Below are 24359 nucleotides of genomic sequence, written 5' to 3'. Positions count from 1 at the left end.
AGACATGGGATGGCCACAGCCCAGAGAGGTGGGGATTAATCCTGCAGTGACCAGGCTGGGGCTGACGGAAGGTTTACAGGAAAGCACCCAGAGGGAGTCGGGTAGCTGGGATCCCACTGGGTGCAAAGGAGAGGGCTCAGCCGCCACCCCACCCAGTGACCCCCTGTCTCCTCCACCCCGCCCCCAACACCCCACCTGTGTCTCTCCACCACGCAGGATCTCCCATCTGCCCCCAGCTCCCCAGCTGCTCCCTCCTATGGGCTGGGATCGTGAGTGCAGTTCCCACAATGGCCTCAGGGGGGCAGAAGATGCCCGCCTTTCCCAGGAGCCAGTCCCAGCACCCAGGGGCCTCCAGGGTCCCGGCCGCTGCCCACAGCCTTTACCTCCCCACGCCCCCTGCCTCATGCACACACTGGGGACCCATTGGGGCCGTCTCTGTGCCTCCCAGTCCCCCTGCTCAAGTGGCACCGCCCTCAGGAGGCTGCTCCTGGCAGGCAGTGGGGCAGCTGCTGCCCACACCCGGGTACCCTGGAGGATGACAAGCGGGAGCCCGTGGCCTGCAGTGTTGCCCCCGCCCAGCAGAGGGCAGCTGCTCACACGGTCGCCCGCCCTGGAGGCGGCGCTGGACCCCGGGGCGGGTCTGCGAGCCTGGGCCGGAGGGGCCATGGTGGGCTCAGCCTGGGCCCGGGGCTCGGCACGGAGGCCCGGGGTCAGTGAAGGGATGTGGTGGGCGCATGCTTGATTCCAACAGAATCATGTCCGGCAGCAAGGGGCCTCTGTGAAAAAGGGCGAAGGAGGCAGGGTAGAAGTGGGGCTGGCACCCCCCTCTCGGGAGCAGTCTGGGACATCAGGTCCTCACTGAGCACCTGCTGCCCACGGGGATCTGGGACGGAAGCATGTGTCACCACAGGAAGAGGCTGCATGAACGGAGGCATAGCACCCAGAAGCGAGGCAGTGAGTGTTGTCCCTCTTGTCCTGACGTAGACATTGGGTTCTGTTCCGACGGCCACAGTTTGAGGGGTTTGTGGGAGATCGAAGTGCCTGCGGTGAGGGTTTCCAGGGATGTGGAACAAGCTTGAGTTTATGTCACATGGAGAATGACAGAACCATAGTAACAACGGGCCAGTCTGTCTTAGGTGATAGTGAGCTCCCCATCCCGGAAGTATTCAAGCAGTGGCAGGATGACATCAGCTCCAACACACTTAGGCTTCTGCTGTGTTGGGGGTCAGGGTGGCTGTTGTCCCCTCACCCCCCATCTCACTCTCTCCAGCAGCCAGAGGGGTCTTCTCACCTTGTCTGGCTGTGTTGCCCCCTTGCTTGAACCCCAAGGGGCTCCTCGCTGCTCTCGGGATCAAGGGCAGCGTCCCCTCACTGCAGCCCACAGGCCCCACCATCCCAGCCGTTCCCCTCTCCTTGGCACATGCTGAGCTGCTCCTGGAACGCTCTTCCTGTAGCCGAGCTGACTCCCCTCACCTCCTGCTGTCAGGTTCAGGGGCCCTTCCCGGGGCAGCCGGTGCTGACACCCCAGACCAGACCCCCAAACACACTGTGACCCACCCCACTGCTCTCCCCTCTGTGTAGGTACTTAATAAATAAATACTTGTGAGCAAAAGGCGGAAGGAAGGCAGGAAGGACCGGGGGGAGGCTTGGTGGAGCCAATGGAGGGCTCCAGGAGGCAGTAGGGAGAGAGGCAGCGTTTGTCAGCTCTGGGCAGGTTGAGCTGCCGTAACAAGCAAGCCTCACTTCTGGGGGGGCTCACGGCATCAGGGGGGCACCCCCACGCGTGTACCCGGATCCAGGAGGGCCAGGCTTGCAGGCCGGGCTCAGCCTCTTGGGGGCTGGATGAGCGCTCCTTCCCCGGCCTCAGTGTCCTCATCTATAACTTAAGACGAGGGTAACTCGGCCACGTGGTGCAGGAGGCGCTGGAAAGGGTTCGGGCGCGGCAGGGGCTCTGGGATGGAAGAGTCCAGAAGGTGGGACGGGCTCCGCAGCAGAGGGGGCAAACCTCAGGCTCCTCAGACACAAGCACTGAGAGAGCGGCCGCTGACGACTACTGAGCCTGGGTAGCCTCCATCCGGGAAGGCTTCCTGGAGGAGGAGGCACTGGAGCTGGGCCTGGAGTTGATCCAGGGACCCAGGGAGGGAAGCCCCGGCCCCCAGGCGTGGGGAGCGGGTCTGTGGGTTGGGGGAGAGGGGCGGGCGGGCCTGGGGGGCGTGGGGGGAGGGGAGGGGCGGGGCTAGGCCGGGGGCGGGGCTGGGGTGCAGGGGCCGCCCTCCGGGAGCCCGCGGCGGCGTCCGGGTGGGGGTGGGGCGGGGCCGCGGGCGGCGCGTCACGTGGGAGGCGGCCCAGGTGCGCCGGGTGACGCGCGCGGGCCCGGCCAGGTGCGGTGGCGCCCGCACAGGTGTCCCGGCCCGGCCCCGCCCGCGCCCCCGCCGCCGCGTCGGGGCCCTCGGACCCCGAGCCGCCCGCCCTGCCCGCCGGGGCCCCCCACCTGCCGGGGTCCCCACCTGCCGCGGCCGCCCGCGCCGCCCCTCCCGCCGGGCGCGCAGGAAGTCGGGGAGGCGGGGACGGGGAGGGACCCGGCGGGAGCCCGGAGGCGGGACCGCGACCGCTGCCGCCGCCGCCCCGTGCCCTCGGCGGGTAAGTCCCGGAAGGGGGGACGGCGACCCGGGCCGGGGGTCGCCTCTCCTTCACTTCGCTTTTCCTGCAGACCCCCCGGGGGTGGGGGTGGGGGGCGAAGACTGTGCGTCGCGGTGGCCGCGGGCCTGGGCGACAGCAGTGCCCCCTCCCCGCCCTGAAGGGGAGCGCTCGGCAGCCAGGGGCTCCCGGCTTGGACGTCAGGGCTGAGGGTCCCAGAGGAGGGGAAGGGGGTCAGGAGGCGAGGGGAGGACCCTCCCAGGAGCCCCCGTGAGTCTTCAGGGCTCAGAGCTCCTGGAGTGAAGACCTGCCCCAACACACCCCAAACAAACCCGCTTGTAAAGGCCTGGGGGGCAGCGGCGGGAGAGGAGAGGACCCCCTGTGCCTGCAGCCGAGAAGGGAGGGGCGGTGGGGACGGCTCTGCCCGGGTTGACCCTGGGAGGTAGGGGTCCCTGTCACCCACTGAACGAGCCCCGGACCCGACTTGGCTGCCCACCTCAGTGTCTGAGCCAGCAAGGACCCCTTTCCTGGATTTGGGGGAGCCTGGCCCTCAGCCCTGCACCAGGCAGGGGCTGGGGAAGTGGCAGCGACAAGGAGCAGGCACTGGCCTGCCGTCGGGCTGGGGTCTGGGCAGGACCGATGCTGTCCTGTGTCCTTGGGGTGCACCACCAGGCCCCCCAGGCCAGGAGGAGGGTCCCTGACCCCGGGCACAGTGCACTATGACAGTCACCCTGTGCTTCGGGAGTGTGGGCTTTCCACATCGTGGCTCCATGGGAACTGAGGCGAGTCACCTAACCGCTCCGTGCCTCAGTCTCCCCTCCTGTAAAATGGATGTGGGAGGGGACCCCCCTTTGGGGGTGTCACATCAGCGGCTGCGTGCTTCTGGGACAAACACGCAGACACAGTCCCTGTCCTGGCGATGCCCGTGTCCGTGAGAGTCACGTCCCTGGGCTGCCCGGGACAGAGCTGTGGGTGGGCAGGAGCCTCCCCGCATCCTGGCGGGAGGAAGCAGCGGGAGCTGGGCATCTCGGACAGCTTGCTGGAGAATGGACGGGGCGAGCCGGTCAGGGGCTCTCCCTCCTGTCCTCCTGCCCAGACACCTGAGAGGGGAGGCTCCCCAGGAACTCTGGTTCCGCTCTTGGTCTCCGTGCGGAAACTGAGGCTCAGAGAGGCAAAGGGGTGTGAAAAGCAGCCCACGCGAGGACACGCCTGGTGTGCTGCCCCCGAGGGCGTGAGATGGTGTTTGTGGCTGGGTGGGGGACACCTCTCCCCCGAGAGTCTGGGTCCTGGATTTTTAGTTTCGGTTTCCGGATGGGCCTTGGCCCCTGTGTCCCCGTGCTCGGCTGGCCGTGTGTTTGCGACAGTGGCTTTCTCCCTGTTGGCTGCCTGGAGCCTCCATGAGCCCCTGTACCTGGCTTGGGGGCAGAGATCCAGGCCAGGCAGCTCTGGCCCTCGCCCACTCCTCAGGGACCACTCGCCAACACCAGGCTGGTCACGGTCCGTCCACACCTGGTCTCCTCCCTGGTCAGCGAGGGAAGACACCCCCCTCCTTCCGGAAGCTTTGTGAGGGACCAGCGAGGTGGTAGGTGGGAAGCACTTGGAGGACAACACCCCTGTGCACCTACAGCAGGTGAGCAGGGGCCGCAGGGAAAGAAGCACACCTGTCCAGGCTACCTGTGAGAGTCGGGGCTCTGATCTCCCGTGGGTGCTTCCTGGGGAGGCACCGTGTGTGCTGCTGGCTCCTGGGTGTTTGGGGTCCAGCCCAGGAGTGGGGGGGCCGGTTCCTGGGATGTGGGGATCCAGAGGCGGGAGCCGGGGAACGGCGGGGGGCTGCGTGGGGCGGGTGCTGGCTGCCCCGCCGAGTCAGAGGGTTGCTTCTTATCTGATGATCGCTACTGCCCATTGGTACAGGAGCTTCCGCTCAGACGGGGATTGAAGGCCGAGGGCGGAAAATTCTTGGTTGTGGGGGCCTCCTGTACCCAGCATCCAGGATCACAGCTCCCCGTGACCACCTGACACGTCTGCAGTCCACCCTGCAGATTTTGCCCCCAGTCACAAACCACTGAGCCGAGCCCCCAGCCATCGTGCCCATGGGACCGTTTTCCATGTGCTGTGCAGTTTCCAGGCCAGCCCCTGCCCGCGTGTCCCCGCTGGGGTGATTCTGAGTCCCGAGCTTGCTGAGCAGAATTGCCTCAGTTCATGGGTATCGTAGGGGTTGGAGTTTTGCCCAAGCAGAGCTGGGGGTCCGGGTGGAGCCACGGAGCTGACCCCCACCAGGCAGCCCACCCTGATGTAAAGGGTAGTGGTGCTTCAAGGGCGGGGTCACCTCCAGCTGGTGGCCAAGGCGTGTGGTGTGGCCAATCCAGGTCCTGGAGGCTGTGAGGAGTGGTTGTGACCTGACCAGGTGCAGGTCAGGAGAACTGGGCCTCTGCCGGGGTCTGGAGGGTGCCAGGGGTCCCACTGGAGGTGTTGGGGAAGATGAGGGGTGAGGACGCAGCTGCAGGAGGGGCCCAGAGAGCACAGAGCCAGGGCCCCGCCTCCCAGCTCAGGTCCCCTGAGATGTCTCCAGACCTCACCTGGCTCTACCTGCTCCTGCCACCAGGTCCTGTGTGCCCCTCCCCCCACACACACCTGTGCGTGGGGACACCAGGGGGCCAGTGTCTAGCGGGAAAGAAAAAGGTGAATGCTATGGGTTCCAGGGGCTCACGACTTGGGGGGGCCCCCGCCACCCCACCCTGAGCAGAAGCAGCAGGAAGTCACCCAAAAGTCACTCGCAAGGTGGCTGAGAAGGGTCTGCAAGTCCTCTGAAGCCGCTGCCTGGGCCCGTTTCTGCTCGCTGTAAGTAAAGCACCTGCATAGGTTAGGACCTGGCCCAGAAAACCAGGCCCTCTTCAGAAGGCGGGGTCAGGTGTGGGGAGCAAAGAAACACAGAGCCAGAATCAGAGGTGCTGACCTGGCAGTTTGGTATTTGAGCTCAACCATTTGTGGGGCATGAACAGGAAAGTGTCCCTGTCCCCAAGGACCCCCAGACTTGTGGGCGAGACACACAGCGTGCAGCACTAGCTGTCGTGCATGCCTTTGGAGGGCCTTCCCGGGAACCACACTTCTCAGGGCGTCGGGGGTGCCGTCACTGGGGGGCAGACGCTCCCCTGTGGCCCGTGTCCGTTCCCTGGACGGGGTGGCCGCAGTAGCTGGGGGCAGCTGAAAGGAGCGTCCGTGCTTTCAGTGCCTCCCATGCTGGCCCCAGGACCTTGGCGCCAGGCACACGTGGACACCGCAGGGAGGAACCCAGGAGAGACCTGAGCTGAAGAACCCACTGCCCAGAAGACAGGCCACCGGGTGCAGACGTGGTGGGGAGGGTCCCAGAGACAGCCCACCGAGGAAGAAGTGTGTGCTCGTGCGTGTGCACCTGTATCCCGGGCACACCAGCCTCCCAGCAGCATAGCGCTCCCTCCTAAACAGACGCAGACGACCAGCCCACCAGCTGTTTGTGTGACGTCTCAGACCCAAGACACCAGTCAGCAGAGGCTGGGACAGAAGAGGACGCTGGTGTGGCGGAGTCGGAGACAGCTGGCGAGCAGCATGTACAACCGTCATCCTCTGCATTCAAGAAGATGGTGCCTCCATGAAACGAGAACAGGATGCTACTAATAAAGAGTAATGTGAAAGCAAGAGGGAGTTCATTCATTGCATAATCAAGAAAATGACTAAACTGGTGAAAAAGTTAGAAGATGAAGTTGAGGAAATTCCCCACAAAGGAGGACAAAGAGATGAAAAACTAGGAGGAAAAAAGAAATTAGGAGATAATTCCAGAAGTTTCCATACTCATTAATGGGTAGCCTAGAAAGAGAGAGCAAAGAAAACAGAGTAGAAGAAATTTTCAAAAAACAAATAAAATCTTACGGACCTGGAAGATGCCTGCAGCCAGATGTAAGGGTCCGTTGAGGGCTCAGCGAGTGACTGTGGACCCTTCCGGAAGCACATTGCGTGAGCTGTCGGAGCCCCTGGGCTAGAGAGAAGAGCCCCAAACCTCCAGCAGGTTGACTGGGGGTGGGGGGCCCGGGGGGGACCCCAGGTTGTTATTGAAGGGGAAGAGATTGGAACCGCGTCACGGTTTCTCAGCAGCAACACGGGGAGCCAGGGGACGAGGGATCAGTGCTGTCACCATCCTGAAGGAAAACAGTTTCCAACAGGAAGTCGAAACCCGGGCATGCTGTCAGGGGACAGTAGAAAAAAGGCCCGGAAACAGGGGCAGTCCCAGGTCCGGCCCGGGCGGGAGGGAGGGCAGGGGGTCTCTGGGAAAACATGGAGCTGATGCATTGAATGTGTGGAAAATAGTATCAAGAAGCCTGTGGCAGGGATGTTGGAACTCTTGGGGAAAAATTAACAGGAGAAACCAGAGCCGTGAAATGAGAGGAAATGATTAACAAGCAGGAGGCGCGGCCTAGTGTGGCCGTGCTGATGCCACCACTCTGCGATCTCACTGCGCTGGGGGCGCGGAGAGGCTGGGGGCTCGGGCAGGTGGGGTGGGGGTGCCTGGGGCAGCGTCCATTATTTAGAAACTGGGAGGGGAAGCTAAGGAGCCCAGTGTGGGGGCCTCTGGGGACAGGGTGGCATGGAGGAGGCCCGTCACCATAAGCCTCTTGGCGATACTGTTTGACTTAAACTGTCCACTTGGTTCTCTGATACGTGAAAAATTAGGAGGCGAAGAAGAAACAGCGGGTCCAGCTGTGGCCACACCCAGAGCCCTCACCCCTTGTTGGCCCCTGCCCAGGGTGAATGGGCCTGGGGTTGTGCAGTGCGGGGGGCAGCTGCCCGCCCTTCCTTAGGTCCTGGGTCTCAGGTTGGCAGCTCCCAGGCCCATGGGTGCGGCCACCTGGCTGGGGACGGAAGTCACACCCACACTTGCTCGTCCAACAGGTTCCCACCTGGACACCTTCTGACCCCAGAGCAGACTTTGCCCTCCCGGGGGAGAGGCTGCTGCCAGCCTGGAGACGGGGCAGTGGCTCAGGGGAGGGGGCAGGAAGAGTCGGAGCTGGGCAGGGACTGCCTGGGGCTGGGACAGGGGCAGGGAGGCCCGGGTACGGCAGTGGGACGGGGGGGAGGGGCGGCGGGCACTGTGCATGGGGGAGGGGCCCGGACCTGGGCACACATCTGGAGGAAAGGTGCCACCTGCTCTTTATGGCAGTGGAAAATGCCGCTGAGGTTAGCAGGGCCGTTTGGACTGGGGCTGCGCCCAGAGGCAGCCTCTCCCGCCACCTGCCTGGGTGCCTTTGGCTTGCAGAGGGCACAAACCGAAGTCTAAAATCAACCTGCGTCTCCCCAGACTCGCACACCGTGCAGACAAGTTGGCGTCGATGCCTTTTCAGGGTGAAGGCCCCTGCGGGGTGCAGCCAGCCGGGCTCCCGCCCTCCCTGCAGCCTCCAGCTCCTGGGGGAGGCTCAGTGCAGTCACTCCGCCGTGGGGCTCGGAATGTCCTGTGGAATGCATGGGCGGTCCTCCCTGCGTGGGAGGCTCGGAGGCCCAGTGCCTGCGTGGGGACGATGTCCTGAGCGGGGACGGAGGGCCAGGCTTCCCGAGTGCCCACCCGTCCTCCGTCAGAACTGTGATTTGGGTTAGCCGTGTGGCTGGAGCTCGGGACGTCCTGCAGGAGCCCCCAGACCCAAAGCTGGGCAGCGAGTGTGTGAGGTGTCCTCAGGACGGGGCTTGCCTGGGGGGTTCCCAGACAGCTGGTGGTGAACCCCAGGTTCCCGGGAGCCCTCGATGCCAGAGGCTGGTGCCCGCGAGGCTGGTAACAGGCCCCAGCTGCCCTGGGGAGGGTGAGGGCCCGTGCGTGGCCCCAGTGGACCCAGCTGCACTGCAGCCCGAGGGCGCACTTTCAGTCAGCGTGAGCCAGCGCGTGCTGCGGGAGCAAAGAGCACTGTAAAGTGCTGCTGACAAGACTATATCTCCCACTCCTTCCTTGCATGTCAGTTGGGGGCTCTGCGTGTTTCCGTGGCGACGTGCACATCCCTGGTCCCTGCAGCTGGGGACCACATCACACCCCGCCTTGGCCAGAGCCAGGCCTGAGACCACACCCTGCCCAGAGTGTCGGGAGATGCCCTCCGGGGCTGGAAGAGGACGGGGCCCCCTGGGCGGCAGTGCTACGGCAGAGAACCCCTCACAGCCCCCCAGAGGGCAGACTGGCTGAGCGGGTGGAGAGGAGCCGGGGTGAGGGTGGGTGAGGGTGGGGACACCAGCCCAGGAGGGACGGGCTGGGGAACGTGCTCTCCATGCTATGTGCCGGGCCCGTGGGCTCGCGCCCGAGCTCTGCAGACACCTCTGTCCTGCGCTGCAGCCAGATGTGCACAGGGCAAGGCTTCTCTGCAGACTCTTGGATGGGTGTCTGGAGGGTTTCTTGAGACAGGATCATTGGGCACATTCTGAGCCCAGAAAAGTGGGGAAACGAGAGCAAGATGTAGACGGCCGGCCCCGGGGTGGACGAGAGAAAGCGCTGGAACAAGCAGGCCTGGGGTCGCGTCCCGCACGTGTTGGTGGGCAGGTTCTGGGCCCACCCCGTGCCTCCATTCTTCATTTGCAAAAGAAGAGCCAGGCCTGGGGTGCCTCCCAGGGGCTGACGAGGGGCTGTGCCTGCACCCCAGGCCCGCCCCCCACCCCTTCCCTATCCCACCCCTAGCCCAGCTCAGGACTTGGTCCTCAGTGCCTGCCCACCTGGCCTGGAGCCCAGAGGACCGCAGCCTGTCCCCAGCACCGTCCTCAGACAAGCCCTCCGCAGGGTGGGTGGGAGATGCCTGCAGCCCTCCCTGACCTCTCGGCGGCTGCGCTGCTCCCTGGTGCCACCATGGGTAGGCGGCTGGTGACCGTGGCTCGTGCCAACGGTCACTCTTCCCAGGCCGCCATGGTGGCCTGTGGTCAGGGAAGGTACAGACAAGCCGCGGGCAGGGCCAGGCGTGCGGGAGAGCAGCGGGGGCCGTCGGATGGGGGTGAGGCAGAGATGTCCCCTGTGCCACCCTCACCTCTCCCTCTCCCTCCCCCAGGGCCCTGGTGCTGCCCAGGATGTCCCAGCGGCACTCAGACAGCTCCTTGGACGAGAAGTTTCTGGAATACCGCTTTCACGCGGAGCTGCAGCTCGACGCAGATGGGAACCCCTCGTCCAGGCTGCCGATGGTTCGGGGCTCCCTGCGGGCCAGGGCCAATGCCGCCTCCCCACCTGAGGCCGTGCCAGCCCCGGAGGGCCAGGAGCCGCCACCCGTCGTCCTGAGCACGCAGAGCGCGGCCGCCCGCAAGCTGGGCACGCAGCAGCTGATCCCCCGGAACCTGGCCGTGGTCAGCAGGGCGAAGGTGCCCGCCCGCCACCAGAGCTTCGCGGCGGCCGTGCTCAGCAAGGAGGCTGCCCGGCGGGACCCCCAGCTCTGCCCGGCCCCCAGCTTCTCCCTGGACGACATGGACGTGGACGTGGGCCCCGGGGGGCTGCTGCGGCGTAACCTGCGGAACCAGTCCTACCGGGCGGCCATGAGGGGCCCAGGCACCGCGGGCGGCGGGGGCAGCGCGGCCCAGCTCAGTCCCAAGCTGCAGGCGCTGGCTGAGGAGCCCGGGCAGCCGGCCGTGCGGGGCCCGGCCAAAACCAAGGTAGGGGCCTGGGGTGGCCTGTAGCCAGGGGGCCCAGCTGTTCGCCATTGCCGTCTTCTTCATTGCAGCAGCTGCTGTTTAGTGAGCGCCTGCTGTATGCAGGCTGTTCCAGTTTGCTAAAGCTGCCGGAAATGGATTGGCATTTACATGGGGGTTTATTAGTTCATAAACAGCCTTAAGGCCGTGAGGTAGGCCAAATTAAGGCATCAAGAGGTAGATACCTTCCTACCTGAAGATAGATACCTGAAGAAAGGCCGATGGTGTCCAGGACACCTCTGTCTGCTGGGAAGGCGCGTGGCTGGCATCTGCTGGTCCTTTGCTCCTGGGATCTGGGTTCAGAATGGCTTTCTCCAAAAATGTCTCTGGGCTTCTGTCTCTCTCAGCTTCTCTCTCCCAGCTCCTGTCTATCCCTGCTTGTTCTCCCCGGGCGTTTCTCTCTAAGCATCTGGGGGTCTGCTCTTAGCTTCTCCGGGGCAAACTCTGGGCTTCATCTCTTAGCTCAGCATCTCCAAACATCCTTCTGTCTGCATTTCTAGGTGTCTGGGTCTGTGTCGGCTCTGAGCTCGCTCTCTCTTAAGGGCTCTTGTAAAACAGTCAAGATCCACCTTGAATGGGCAGGTCTCCTCCATGGAAATAATCTAATCAAAAGCTCTCACCCCAATTAGGTGGGACACATCTTCAGGGAAATGACCTAATCAAAAAGTCCCACCCACAACAGGTCTGTCCCCACAAGACTGGCTTGAAGGAACGTGGCTTTCCTGGGGGGCATAATAGACTTAGTCCAGCACAAATGCTTAATGTGGTTGGTTCCAGTTTCCCCCGAGGGCCAGGCCGAGCACTGAGTGCGAGTGTCCCCATGTCTCAGACGGGGCAGCCGAGGCTCACAGACGTCGAGGAAACCCCCCCGGGCCCCCGACACTGGCCCCGTGGGGGAGCTGGCCCGTGGCCTGACAGGTCATGGATGGACTTGCGGCTGCAGTGGTCCAGGCTCAAGTTGCCCGGAGACGGCCATTGGAGGCAGGCAGTGGGCGGTGGCACAGCCACGCTCATGCTACACGCACACCCCCCACCTGCGGTCGGGGTGCACATGGCCTCGGTGGCAGCACCCCTTGGCCTGGGGTGGCTCGGAGGCGTCTGCTGCCCAGGCCACGGACGTCCACTGCCCTCTGAGTGGCCGAACCCCTGTGCCTGGCGGTGGGACCTGGCCTTTGCCAGCAGCCACTGAGCCAAAAGGACGTGCTCTGAAGGCCTCCTCTGCCCGGGGGGCCTGGGCTCAGGCCGGCAGGGAGGGGGTGCAGGAGGCAGCAGCTGGGGCTCGCTGGGGGAGTCCCCGACAGCCTCAGGGAGCAGGAGCACGCCTGGCCCGTGGGTTCTTCTCGCATTGGGTTCCTGGTCAGGCTTGTCCCTTGTAAAGGGCCCGGGCAACTTTGCTGGCCCTCGGCTGGGGCAAGCTCCCGAGCCTTTCCAAGCCCCGGTGTGGCGATCGCAACTGTCACTCAGTGTCTTCAAGAGAATGAACACGGCCGTGGGTGTGAGGGCCGTGCACGGGGCGTCCTGCTCGGGCCCTGGCACTGCTGTCCGCGGCCGCCTCTGCCCGTGGGCATGGCCCTGACTGGAGGCTGCAGCCGTGGTCTCTGCAAGGCAGACCCTCAGGAGGACGGCGCCCAGCGGGGAGGGTCCATGCCTAAGGAGGTGCCCAGGTCCCAGATACCGCGCTAGGAACCCGGCCGGGGGTCTCCGTTCCCCAGGGGAGGGGCGGCCCCACACTCCCTGCCCCCCCACCCAGGGCAGCCTGCGGGGTCCCTGCACGCTCTCACTGCAGAGCCGAGCCCTCAAGAAACACTTCCTGAGCACCTGAGAAGTGCCAGCTGGCAGGATGGACCCAGAGGGCACGGTCCCGGCACAGGCCAGTGTGGGGGGGGTATGGCAGGACACCAGGGGGCTGCCAAAGGCCGGGCCTCAGCAGCTTGGGGATCACAGAGGAGGGGCTGCCCAGGGGCCTCGGGGTGACAGCAGGGGCTCAAAGGAGAGGGGTGGGGCCCAGTAGAGAAGAAAGTGGGGGAGGGGTGGGGCACCCAGGAGCTGTGGGGGGGCACTGGGGGGCCCTCGGGGTGCAGGCCGTAGGCTGGGACCAGGTGCGGCTGGGAGTGCCACACGTCCTGGACCAGCAGGGGAGTTTTCAGGCCCCAACTTGTCCCCACAAACCAGCCCCGGCTTTTCTCAGAACAGCACACCTGGGAGGTCGGGGAAAACGGCTCAGCTGGGAGGGCAGGCCCCCCCCCAGGCGGCCAGTGGGGCTGGCGGGAAGGGGCTGGGTGGGGGTCCCCCCCAAGAGCCTGCACGCCCCACACTCACCCCACGCTCGCCCCCGCCGTCCTGTTCTTCGTCCAGCAGCAGCTGAGCCCAGGGCTGGAAAGTATCCAGCGCTCTCCACCTGTGGTCCCAGCCTCCATGGGGGCCCCTCCTGCCCCGGCTCCCACCCCTCTCCTGGCCACACCTTCCTGCCTGGGGCTCTCCTCCAGGCCACTCGGCTCTCCTGAGCGTGCCTCCTTATCGAGGCTAACCTGCCCCCTCCTCCAGGCAGCCCTCCTGGACCAGCCCCTGCCCAGGCACCTGCTCCTGCTGGCTTGGAGCCCATATCCCAGCCCTGAGCCCCTCGTGGAACTGATGTTTGTGGCCGCCCGCTGTTTCCACCAAGCCCCATGGCCTTGGGGGACCCTGGAGAGGGGGAGCGTAGGTCAAACCCCGCTGACTGGGGGTGTTTCTGTGTCTCGTTTGTGCAGAAGACGCTGGGGCGGAAGCGTGTGCACAAGGGCTCCTTCAAGGATGGTGAGTGGCTGCGGGAGGGGCCCGGCCGGGCTCGGCCCCCTGGGCACAGGGTCTCCCTGACAGGGTGGTTCTAACGGCATGGCCAGCCTAGAAGGACCCCTCTGTCTGGTCCCAGGGGCAGGGGCAGACCAGCCCCCGCTCTCCTCGGGGAGACGCCTGCTGGCCCCCAGCATGTGCCCCTGGAGCCCAGCTGGGAAAAGTCACCCCTCCCAGGCCACGTGCCTCACCTGCCCTCCTCGAGGCTGGGGGCTGGGGCTGGGGGCTCAGGACGGGGAGGGAGTGGGCTGGGCATGTTTTAGCCTGCAGAAGGGTGGGATGCCAGCAGGACCCCATGGGGGGTTGAGATGGGGCGTCCACGGGGCGGGAGGGGGGCAGAGGCCCCGAGGCTCCGAGGAGGGGACAGATCTCCCCGGGAAAGGCCAGGCTGCCCCAGGATCCTCTGGGCAAGTTGTGACCTAGGGGAGGAGGTGTCAGTCCCCAGGGCTCCTCCCAGCAGGTCTTGGGGAACAGTGTCCCCCAGGAGAACAGCAGAGAGGCCCGAGTCTGCGTGAGGTCTGGGTGGTGGGGAGAGGCAGAGCGGCTGCCGGGGGGCTGGGAGGTGCTCCCGGCCATGAGCCCACCCCTGCCAGAGGGGGGAAACAGCGGCTTCAGGATGGAGGGGCTCACGGGGACCACCCCCCCGGCAGACTGGCCCCTCGGGGCTGTGACCGGTTGCCCTGTGCCTGGTCTGGAAGTGCCGTCTCCCCACACTGAGCCACCCCCACCTGTGCGAACCCACAGCCAAGGGCAGCCTGCTCGGGGGGCCCCTCAGGGTCTCGGGCTCTGAGCCCCCCGGCCTAAGGTTGCTGCTCGCCCCCTGCAGACCCCCAGCTGTATCAGGAGATCCGTGAGCGGGGCCTCAACACCAGCCACGAGTCTGACGACGAAGTGCTTGAGGACCCCCGGGGGCCCCGGCCGGCGGACGCCATCGTGGTCAAGAGCTACCGGCCCGCCCAGGTCACCTGGAGCCAGCTCCCCGAGGTAGGCCGGGTGGGGGCACCCCTCAAGGCAGCCTCCGTGGCTGCCCCTCACCCCCCAAGCCGGTGGCGGTCAGCTCCGTGCAGCCTGGCCGGGTCTGCCCAGTGCAGGTGGGAGCCTCTCGGCCGTGCCCAGCTGGCACCGGGGCCTCCCCTCCCTCGTGCCCTGGGTGCTGCCTTAGGGCTGTTCACGGGGTGGGGAGCAGTCAGGGGTGCGGGTGAGGGTCTCAGTGTGCCCAGGGGTGGGCCCCAGCCTCTGCTTTCCTGGCCAGTGTGGCCTGCACCTGCACCCAGAAAGGGTGGGGGGCTCCGCATGGAGAGGAGGCAGCACAGGGAGGGGCCGGGCTGGGCTAGGGCTCCAACCTGAGCAGTGAGCAGCTGAGTCACGTCCCGTCACCCCACGCCTCTGAAAATGGGGTGCCCGTCCTGCCCTGCAGGCCTCGGAGGAGGGGCTCGGTCGGAGGCCGGGGTGGGGGCACAAGGCCAGGTGGGGGACAGCTGTTCCACCCCAGGAGGCTCAGGCCAGACTCGTGACCCTGCTGCCCCCCGAGGGCAGAGGGAAAGGGTCGTCACCCAGGGAGAGGGCAGGGGGCAGCGCTGGGGCTGCGTCCTGGTGGTCGGCCCACGGGGTCTGTCACATAAATGGGGCTCCTTGTTGGCCGCCCGGGGGCGAGAGGGGCCCGCTCTGTGCCTGCCTCCCCTGCTCTCTGCCCATCTCCCCCTGCCGTGCCCACCTGCCCCTGCTCTGTGCCCGTCTCCCCCGCTCTGCGTGCCCCAGGATCTGCCGGGGAGGGGTGGGGGCTCTGACAGCCCAGCGGATGGAGAGGCCGGAAAAGCACATTTGTTTCTGCCCGTGAACGGCAGCTCCGAGCCAGGCGTGGGTGGGGTGCTCTCTTCCCCAGGTCTGGGGGGGTTCCACAAATCTACAGCCTGGAAGAGCTGCACAGGCTTCTGACCCCCGCCGCCTCCTGCTCAGGATACCTCAGCTAGAGGACGAGGCCTGAGGGGCTGGGTCCCCGGCCAGGCCCTGCTCCCCAGCCGGTGAGGGGGTGGCCAAGGTCCCCCCAGAGGAGGGCAGCCAGCCTGTTCCAATGGGGCTCGGCCCGAGGAAGCACGCTCCAGAGAGGCGGCTGTCCGCATGGGCCCGAGGGTCCGGGGCTGGGGGCCGTGTGCTGCGTCCCTTCTAGGGGGTGGGGGCTGGCTCCAGCCCAGCTCTCCGCACTGCCCCTCATGCTCCCTGGTGGCCCCTGCATCTCTCCGTCCCCCGGGGCAGACCTGTGGGCCCAGGGCCCTGCCTTTCCCTCTGGGTGCCCTGAGGCCCTTCAAGGCCAGCAGCTGGGCGGGGGCTGGCTCCCGGGAGCCGGGAGGGGCCGGCTGGGCTGTGGGCTGCTCCGGCCTCTCTCTCCTCCCCGTCTGGGGGCGGGTGGAAGGGGCCGGAGGTGGGCTGCAGCCCCCAGGACACGCCGTCCGCAGGTGGTGGAGTCCGGCCTGCTGGAGCAGCTGCCCGCAGAGGAGCGCAAGAGGCAGGAGGTGAGGGGCCCTGTCTTGGGCGGCGGTGGGGCCACACTGTGAGCTGGGGGGCAGCAGAGACGCTGGCCGATGGGACGTCACCACTCATTGGCTGACCCCGGGCCAGGCCAGTGATGGTGGATGACGGTCGTGGGGTTGGCCCCGTGCCGGCTTCGCCTCATGCCTGCCTCCTCCCGGCAGCCCCCGGGCGGGCCGCGTTACCCTTCTGGGACGGGGTGCGAGTCCTTGCCCAACGTCCACTGCTAGCATGGGTGGCCCGTCCAGGGTCCCGGGCCCAGCGAGCCCCCTGGCTGCCCGCACCCCTCTCGGCCCCCAGGCCATCTTCGAGATCCTCACCTCGGAGTTCTCCTACCTGCACAGCCTGAGCGTCCTGGAGGCCGAGTTCCTGCGGTCCCAGGAGCTCCGGGCCACCATGACGCAGACCGAGCACCACCACCTCTTCTCCAACATCCTGGACGTGCTGGGGGCCAGCCAGCGGTGAGGCCGCGCCCCGCAGACCGCACCCCACATCCCACATCCCACACCCCGCCAGGCCCCCCTCTCCAGCCTCGTCCTGAGCACGCTCAGATGGCGTCTCGGGCCCCCCGAGGCTGGGAGGTCGGGGTGGCTGCCGGGGGAGCCCTGAGGGTCGCACCTCGCCCGGGGTCCCCTCCCTGGCCTTTCACAGTGACATGCCCCAAAGGCACAGCCTGCCCCTGGGGATGTGCTCCCCCACAGCCATCTGGGGGTTTGGGGTGCTGAGGCCTTGCCTAGGGCAGGGCAGGCCGCAGGGAACTTGGCCTCCGGTTGCAGCTCCGGGTCGTGTTCTGCCGGGCGGTGTCTGGTGTCCGGTGTCCGCCCCAGGAGCCGGTTCTGCTTGCAGGCCCAGGGGGAGGACGAGGGGCAGGCGAGGGGTGGGCCCCTGGGGTAGGGGTGTGAGGGCTCGGCCCCACTTGGCCCAGCACCCAGAGCCCCCCAGAGCCCCCCGACATCATCCACCCCAAGCCTCGGCCTCCTGGGTGACTGGATGGGCTGGAACCAGCACCCCTCGTGCCCGGCTCACGGCAGTGGGGAGGACATGATGGCTGCTGGCTGTGGTATCACCCAGGAACCTGCTTCCTGTGGGGCCCTCCCTGTGGAAACTTCTGGACCATGGGCAGTGGGGGTTCCTGTCCCTAGAGATACGCGCTTTCTTTAACTCCGCAGCCGGCCATGGGAGCTCACGCCTGCCCTCCTGCCCAGCCCTGACCCTTTGCTGTGTGCCCTCCATGTCCCCACCGGGCCTCTCGGACCTCAGCGGCCTCACGCTGGCCCCCGCTGTCCCAGGCCACAGCTCCAGGCTGCCCCCGCGGGCTCCCGCCGTCCCAGGCCCTCGTCCCCCACGAGTCTGCTCTGCTCTGGGCCAGCAGCTCATCACCAGCCCTCCCGACTCTCAGAACCCACAGGTCGTCCATCTTGGGCACTGACTGGTCAGGCCAGGTCCCCACCATGACCCCTCCCTGAGCCTCAGTTTCCCCTTCAGCAAGACCCTGGGCAGTGCGTGTCTCCGGGGCCCTGGGCTGGACAGGGATGTGTGGGGGCCCCCGGTTCTGACCCACGTCCCAGGAAAGCAAGTCCAAGGTGGAGCTTCCGGTCAAGACGCCCTATCCGAGGGTCCCCATCTGCCCCCCGAGATGGAAGCCAGCTCCCGTGGGACAGGCTCTCGCTTCTGGCCCCCGTTGTCTCGGTGTCCTGGGGCGGCTGTAACCCAGCACCCCGGGCTGTGTGGCTGAGAACAAGGGATGTTTGTTCTCTCCCGAAGTCACAGCATGGGCGGGGCCGCTCGCTCTGAACCCCATGGGGGGGCTTCCTGCCCCTCCCGGCTTCTAGGGGCTCCAGCCTTGCGCAGCCTCTCCCCTCTGGGTGTCTGTCTGTCCATCTTCTCCTGTCCTTACAGGGACACCAGTCCTGTGGGGGTGGGGCCCTCCTGCCTAGCGTGGCCTCGTCTTGGCACAGCTGCGGAGGTCCTCTTTCCGAAGAGCCGTGCACCCGTTATTCCTGTTGTTTTGGGGATAAGTCCTGGTTGATCCCAGCAGCTGCTGGCACCCCAAGTGTGCGAGTGAGCATGATGGGGACGGGCCGTGGCCTCACCCGCCGCCTCCCACAGGTTCTTCGAGGCGCTGGAGCAGCGGTCCAAGGAGCAGGTGTGCGTGCAGGACATCAGCGACATCCTGGAGGCCCACGCCGAGGGCCACTTCCAGCCCTACGTCGTGTACTGCTCCAACGAGGTGTACCAGCAGCGCACCCTGCAGCGGCTGATGTGAGGGGCCGCCGGGGGCGGGGGGGTCAGCACCGTGAGCCACAGCCTGGCTTCCGCGGGCCCCGCCTGACGTCCATCCGTCCGTCTCCCGCAGGAGCAGCAGCGGCGCCTTCCGCGAGGCCCTGCGGGCGATCGAGAAGCGGCCTGCATGCGGCAGCCTGCCCCTGCTGTCCTTCCTGATCCTGCCCATGCAGAGGGTGACGCGGCTGCCCCTGCTGGTGGACGTGAGTGCACGGCCAGGCCTGCTGGGGACCCCTGGCCAGACCCCCCGCGGGCCGGGCACTGCCCTCTCAGGACCTGCCCGTCCTTGTCGTTCTGACCATGAGGGTGACGGTTATGAGACGTGTCAGCATCACCCTAACGTGGTCGTCACTGTCCCCAGCACGCGGAGCGTTGTCTGCTGTATACTACTGCATCCCGGGGCTCACCCTCGGTGCCGGGTCCTCCCCAGGCCGCCCAGCACAGTCCCGGGTCGCGAGTGATGAGAAGCTCGGGGGGTTGGGTGCCGTGGGGTGGGGGCACTGAGGGTGAGGGTGCCCTAGGGACCAGGGAGCATGTGACGGTGGGGGCTGCCTGGGGCCCCCCAGCCACTCCCCAGGCCGGGCAGAAACGGCCAGAGACGGGAAGGGTGGTGTCCAGGGCGCTGGGTGCAAGCTCTGGGGACCCCCTGTTCCTGACCCGGCCAGAGCCCCAGGAGCCCCGTGGGGCCTGGCAGGAGCTCTGGGAGCCTCCCCTTGACCCCCTGCAGCCCCTCCAGTGGGGGGTCCATCCTGAGAGTGCTGTGGCATTGATCAGGGGCCCCCCCAAGCCTGGGGGAGCCGAGGGCAGCAGGGAACTCGTGTCCTGGTGCCTTCTCTCCAGACGCTGTGCCTCAAGACCCAGGGCCACCCCGAGAGGTACAGGGCCGCCAGCCGTGCCCTGAAGGCCATCAGCAAGGTGAGGGGCTGGCGGGGAGGCCACACCCGCCCAGCCCGAGCCCTGGCCCTCAGCCCGCCACCCTGGGGTGCAGACTCGAGGCTGGGTGGGCCGGCTTCTCCGACCCTCCACCCACGCTTGTCACAATATGCATGGGGAAACCGAGGCCCAGGTGCAGGGCAGGCACCGCTCACACACGTGTGCCCGCAGCTGGTGAAGCAGTGCAACGAGGGAGCGCACAGGATGGCGCGCACGGAGCAGCTGTACACGCTGCACACACAGCTGGACTTCGGAAAGGTCAAGGTGAGCAGCCAGGGTGGCCACGCCCGCCCGCACCCTGACCTGAGGTCAGAGGTCGCTCTCCCAAGGTCTGCGGGGTGCCCGCCTTGTCCGGGGCGCCTCCTCAGGCAGCCCTGCCCCCTGCGCCTCTCCAGACCTCGCCTCCCCATCTGGGGGACCCCAGGGGCACAAGCTCAGCTGCCGGCACCACTGCCCGGGCCTGGGATGCCGTGGGCAGTCTCTGTCCCCCTCGGCTGCAGGGCAGAGGGCAGGCCCTGGGCCCGAGTGGGCCAGCCGTGGGGGCCGGGCGGCAGGTCTGGCTCAGGGCGGTAGGTCACAGGCCACCCTGGGTCAGGGCCAGGGAGCAGCGGAGAGCAGGGCTCGGGAGAGCCGACTGGGAGGCAGCACCTGTGGGTACATCAGGGTGGGCTCCCTGGAGGAGGCAGCCAGGGTGGTGACGGCCCTGCTACCTTCAGGGTGAGCCCAAAGCCTGTGCCCGGTCTTCTGCTCAGCAACCTGGGCCCCTGCTCGGCCCGGCCGGCCAGGGCAGGCTCCAGCCATGCTGCCTTGAAGATGGGATTTGGGGATGTGGCAGGCTTACCAGGCAGCGAGCGGCCCAGGCCTGCAGGCAGGAGGGGCCAGGGGGTGGAGCCCACGGAAGGTGCCGGGCAGGCAGATGGGGGGTGCTTCTCACTGTGCCCCCTCGCCTGCCCGGCCTTCTCTCCCTTCTCCTGAGAGGAGCGGACTCTTTGCAAATCTGGTCAGGAAAGGCTGCTGGGCCCTGGAGGTCAGTCAGAGCTCAAAGGGACTGTGGTCAGCGTGCTCACACGGAGTCACGCCCCCTCTCCCTGGGATGGGCAGGGCTGGCGTGGCCCTGGGGACTTCCCCAGCCTGGCCACGGTGTCCCCTTGCTGCATGGAATGCGCTCAGGAAACAACACCTGTCTGATGCCGCTGGCAGGATTGGGCCAGTCCTGGGGCAGGGCAGGGCCCGGTGGGGGACGGAGTGGCAGGGAACAGGGTGGCGGGGACCACTGAGCGGCCCTTTGTCGGAGGCCGGAGGCCACTGTGTCTCCTGCCTCTTTCCAAGCCCCAGACTGGTGGCCAGGTGCCCGGTTGTCCTCAGACACGTCCTGCTGGGCCACACGTCCTTGAGGTTTCCGCAGAGACCTGGTCACTTTCCACCTTTGTCCCCCCAGGTCCTGTCCATTCCCTCCCCAAGGGCCCTGCTCACTTTTCTGGTCTCCCCATCTCTCCCTCAGTTCTCCCGGGGGCGTGCTCTTCTCTCCAACTCTGTGCCCCCCGCCCATCCCTCCCTGACCCCCAGGTTACTGCTCTCCTCTCCATCTTCCCCCCAGTCGCTCCCCCTGATCTCTGCCTCCCGGTGGCTGCTGAAGCGTGGGGAGCTCGCCCTGGTGGAAGACACGGGCCTCTTCCGGAAAATCGCCGGCCGGCCCACCTGCTACCTGTTCCTGTTCAATGACGTCCTGGTCGTCACCAAGAAGAAGAGGTAGGGGCAGTCCTCAGCTCGGGGGAGCCGCCACTGGCCTCGGGAGGGGCAGGTGGGCTCAGGGCCGCGTGGGAGAGTCAGCAGCCAGCCCCTCTGACATCTGGGTGGGGGCCGCCCGGCGGAGCCCCTGTCCCCTGGCTGTCCCTGGCAGCAGCTGTGACCCCCTGCCCGGGACCCATGGCCCCCTGTGCCAGCCACGTGGGTGACCAAAGCCCACGGAATGGCCAAGTGACCCCAGCGGCTGCGGAGGGTGCCGGGTGGGTGCCCCCAAGCCCCTGCCCACCCACGCGCGCCCCTGCAGCGAGGACAGCTACGTGGTCCAGGACCACGCCCAGACGGAGCACATCCGGGTCCAGAAGGTAGAGCCCACGGAGCTCCCCCCGTCGGGCGGCAGCAACCGCAGCTCCTGCGTGCCGCACCCCTTCCGCGTGACGATGCTGCGCAACAGCGAGGGCCGCCAGGAGCACCTGCTGCTCTCCTCGGACTCCACGTAAGACAGGCTGCAGTCCCGGGGGGCCATGAGGGGCAGCGCGGCCGGCACCCACCCCCAAGCCCAGGGCCCACCTGCTCAGCTCCCGTTAGCACAGCGTTGCGAGCACCTGCCGTGTGCCGGGCGCCCTTGTAGGTGCCTGGGACAGACCCGGGACGAGAACCAGAGGTAGCCTGTCCTCATGGGGGCTACGCTCAGGGAGGGGCTGGGCCATCTCCCATATCAGGAAGTCAAGAACTTGAGGGAGGGAGGGCAGGTGTGTGTCCCCGGAGGCCCAGCCAGGGCACAGCCTGGGGCAGCCGGCAGGACGGCGGCTGGAGCCGGGGGGAGCAGTGGGCAGAGGCCGGGGGGGCGCAGGGCAGGCCCAGCCCAGGCAACGGGGTAGGCAGCAAGGGGCTCAGTGGGCATCTGCAGGAGTGGGGAGCTGGAGGCTCAGCTCCCAGGTTTCCTCCGGGCTTTCCTGGGACAGTGACCAGCCTAGGGACGCTTTTTGGATCAAGGAACAGAGGCTGAGCGTGCTGAAGGACAGACTGAAGGAGCAGGGACCCGGGGCCTGGCCAGGGGGAGGGTGGTCTGGGATCTGGGACCGTGACTCGGGCGAGGCCTGTCTCCCCATTCCTGCTCGCCTTTGTGACCCCAGACGGCCACTTCCTACATCCCAGCATCTTTGGCCGCACTGTGGGGACAGGAGCCCGACGGCAGGGCATTGGCGGGAGGCCCGGCTTCGGAAGGAACGTCCACCCAGCTGGACCGGGGGCTGAGGGTGGGGTGCTTACACCCCCAGGCTCTCCAGGGGATGGGGGTGCAGGGAGGCTGCCTGATCCCCCCCAGCCGTGCAGGGGCCTGTGCTGGGCTCACTGGGTGGCAGCCCCTGGGCAGGGTGGGCCTCGGGCCTCCCTCGCTCCCTTTCTGCCCCAGGAGTGACCGGGCCCGGTGGATCATGGCACTGGGACACAGGGAGAGGCAGGGCCCAGCCAACAAAGGCGGTGAGTGCGGGCACAGGGAGCGGGTGTGGGGGCGGCCCGGGGAGGAGAGGGGCTGCCCGGCCCTCTGCCCACAGCACGGACGGGTCCCCAGGCCACCTGCCCAGGTGAGGGGCACCTGGTGTGCTTGGAGCGCAGCCCAAGTCCACGAGCACACACAGACCCTCAGGGTCTCACCCTCCGTGCGAGGGAGGCAACACTGTCCCATGTGCTGTGGCTGAGAGACACTGAGGCCAGGTCACCCCCAGGACCCCCCACCCCTGAGGGCCTGGAGCACCCTCAGCCAAGGGTGCTGGAAGCAGGAGCAGCCCCTGGAGGGGGGCCCGGCACCTCCAGGCCCCAGACGCCGGCCATGGTGTGTCCACTGGCTGATGCGTCTCCCCTCCCCGGCCTTGGTGCTGGGGTTGGAGCCCCGCTCACCAGGGGAGCTGCCGAGAGTGTCCTGGGCCCCTTCCCGCGGGCAGCCCAGGTGCTGACGCACCCCCGCCCCCAGACCTGCTCCAGGTGGAGGTCACCAAGGCCTACTTCGCCAGGCAGGAGGATGAGGTCACGCTGCAGCTGGCGGATGTGGTCCTGGTCCTGGAGCAGGAGGACGGTGAGCAGGGAGGGGGCCACGGGGCTGAGGGGCACCGGGGTCAGGCACACGTTCACGGGGCGCGGCTCGATGGAGCCTTGCACAGCCCGTCCCCGAGACCTAGAGAAGAACGCCCACGTTCTCGGTTCCCAGGCCTGTGATCCGCTTCTCGTTTATCGCATTTCCTAAGCGGGGAGGGCAGGACAAGCCTGGTGCCCCCTGGGGTGCCCCACCTGGCCGGGGTCCCCAATGCAGCAGCGGCCCCACCCCAGGGTGTTGGGAGGAAGCCCAGCTTTGACCCCTCCTCGGCAACCAAGCACCAGTCAGGAGCCCTGGGGCCCGCGAGGCCTTGGAGGGTCCCCCAGCCCCTGCACTACCTCTCCCCTGGGGGCGAGTTGCCAGGAGGCGTCTGGGTCTGGCGGGTTCTGGGGCAGAAGCTCAGCAGGTCTGGGTGGGCCTGGGTGCCCCAAGGCCCCTCTCACCGTCCCCCTGCCTCGGGGCGCAGGCTGGCTCTACGGCGAGAGGCTGCAGGACGGAGAGGCGGGCTGGTTCCCTGAGGACTTTGCCCGCCCCATCACCAGCCGCGGCGCCGTGGAAGGCAACGTGCGCAGGATGGAGCGGCTGCGGGTGGAGACGGACGTGTAGCCTGCTCGGCTGGGCACCACGGAGGGGCTGGGCGGCCGGGGGCAGCTCCAACCTTGGGTCCAGGAGTGTGGCCGGCTTGGCCCAAGTGCCCTGGATGGTCCCGGGGTCTCCCAAGACTCTGGGGCTGCGGCCCCCAGCTCAGATGCTTCCGGGGAGGAGCGACCACACGTGCCTTCCTGGGCAGCATCTCCGGGCGAGCGCCTCGGGCCAGGCCAGTTCCAGCTGGGGGCCCTGGCCAGGACCTCTCACAGGATGGGTGACGGCAATGGGAGAGGACAGTGCTGCAGACAGCGGGCAGTGTGGGGCTGTCTCCCTCCTGCTCCCCCTGCCCGGGGACCCCATGTGGACCGGAGACTGCCCCTTCGAGCTTTCCAGAGGCATTAAAGCACTTCTTTAGATCCTGGATCTCTGTGGCTAATGTGAGCCCAGGCCATGGCCTCACGTGTCCCGGTGAGGTTTCTGAGGTGCTGGGCCGGGCAGGGCCCCTGAGTGTGTCGCCCCTGTGGGCTGGCCCTGGGGCCCCACGTGTGGCCCCCCGGTGCTCCCCTCGCACTTTCTGTCCACCCGCCAGAGGTCCCCACGGGCCCCGGCTTCTACATGTGTGCCGAGGGCCACTGGCCTTGTAAGCCTTGGCCTCACCAGTGGGTCTGGGGTGTCCCCGGGAGTGGGTGACAGGCCCACCCTCCCCTGCCAGTGCTCCTCCTTCCACGGCCTCCCGGTTCCTGCAGGGCTGGGGCTGGTCAGTGGGTGAGCTGGGTGAGGCTGTTCTGTTCCCCCGAGGGGGACGCTGTGCCCGGGGAGGGGGGCCAGGGGAGGGCTGGGTCGCCTGGGCCAGGAAGCACACTGCCAGCCCCTCTGGCTCCTGCCTAAGGCCCATTGCCTTTTCTGGCCTGGATGGGGCCGTTGCAGGGGTGGGGGACACCCAGTGTGCCCCTGGCATCTGCAGGGAAAGCCCAGAGTGCGTCACCTCTACCTGCCAGCCGGAAGTGGGTGAAGCTGCCCCTCCCAGCTCTGGGGCTCCTGCAGGACCCTGTGGGTGCCCGGG

General features: G+C 67.1%; 1 protein-coding gene across 3 annotated transcripts; it reads left to right on the top strand.

Moving 5' to 3' along the window:
- The first annotated feature begins 867 nt into the window (after nucleotides 1-867).
- ARHGEF16 (Rho guanine nucleotide exchange factor 16) lies at nucleotides 868-23712 on the top strand. 3 transcript variants are annotated; one of them, XM_037828709.1, is made up of 15 exons: nucleotides 868-954; nucleotides 9675-10266; nucleotides 13050-13095; nucleotides 13958-14115; nucleotides 15585-15641; nucleotides 15958-16118; nucleotides 17767-17919; nucleotides 18014-18143; nucleotides 18781-18855; nucleotides 19045-19137; nucleotides 20471-20622; nucleotides 20924-21112; nucleotides 22031-22098; nucleotides 22589-22690; nucleotides 23175-23712. In XM_037828709.1, exons 2-15 carry the CDS (start codon nucleotides 9694-9696, stop codon nucleotides 23312-23314), a joined length of 2097 nt encoding a protein of 698 aa, XP_037684637.1. In that variant the 5' UTR covers nucleotides 868-954; nucleotides 9675-9693; the 3' UTR covers nucleotides 23315-23712. The 3 variants fall into 3 exon arrangements, with proteins under 3 accessions (XP_037684637.1, XP_037684636.1, XP_037684638.1); XM_037828708.1 differs by lacking the exon at nucleotides 868-954 and adding an exon at nucleotides 2344-2640; XM_037828710.1 differs by lacking the exon at nucleotides 868-954 and adding an exon at nucleotides 5457-5475.
- The last annotated feature ends 647 nt before the right edge of the window (nucleotides 23713-24359 follow it).

The sequence above is a fragment of the Choloepus didactylus genome, chromosome 2 (assembly GCF_015220235.1).
Source record: "Choloepus didactylus isolate mChoDid1 chromosome 2, mChoDid1.pri, whole genome shotgun sequence".
NCBI lineage: Eukaryota > Metazoa > Chordata > Mammalia > Pilosa > Megalonychidae > Choloepus > Choloepus didactylus.
Note: the sequence above shows the minus strand (reverse complement) of the source record. Positions and strands in the feature narration are given on the sequence as shown.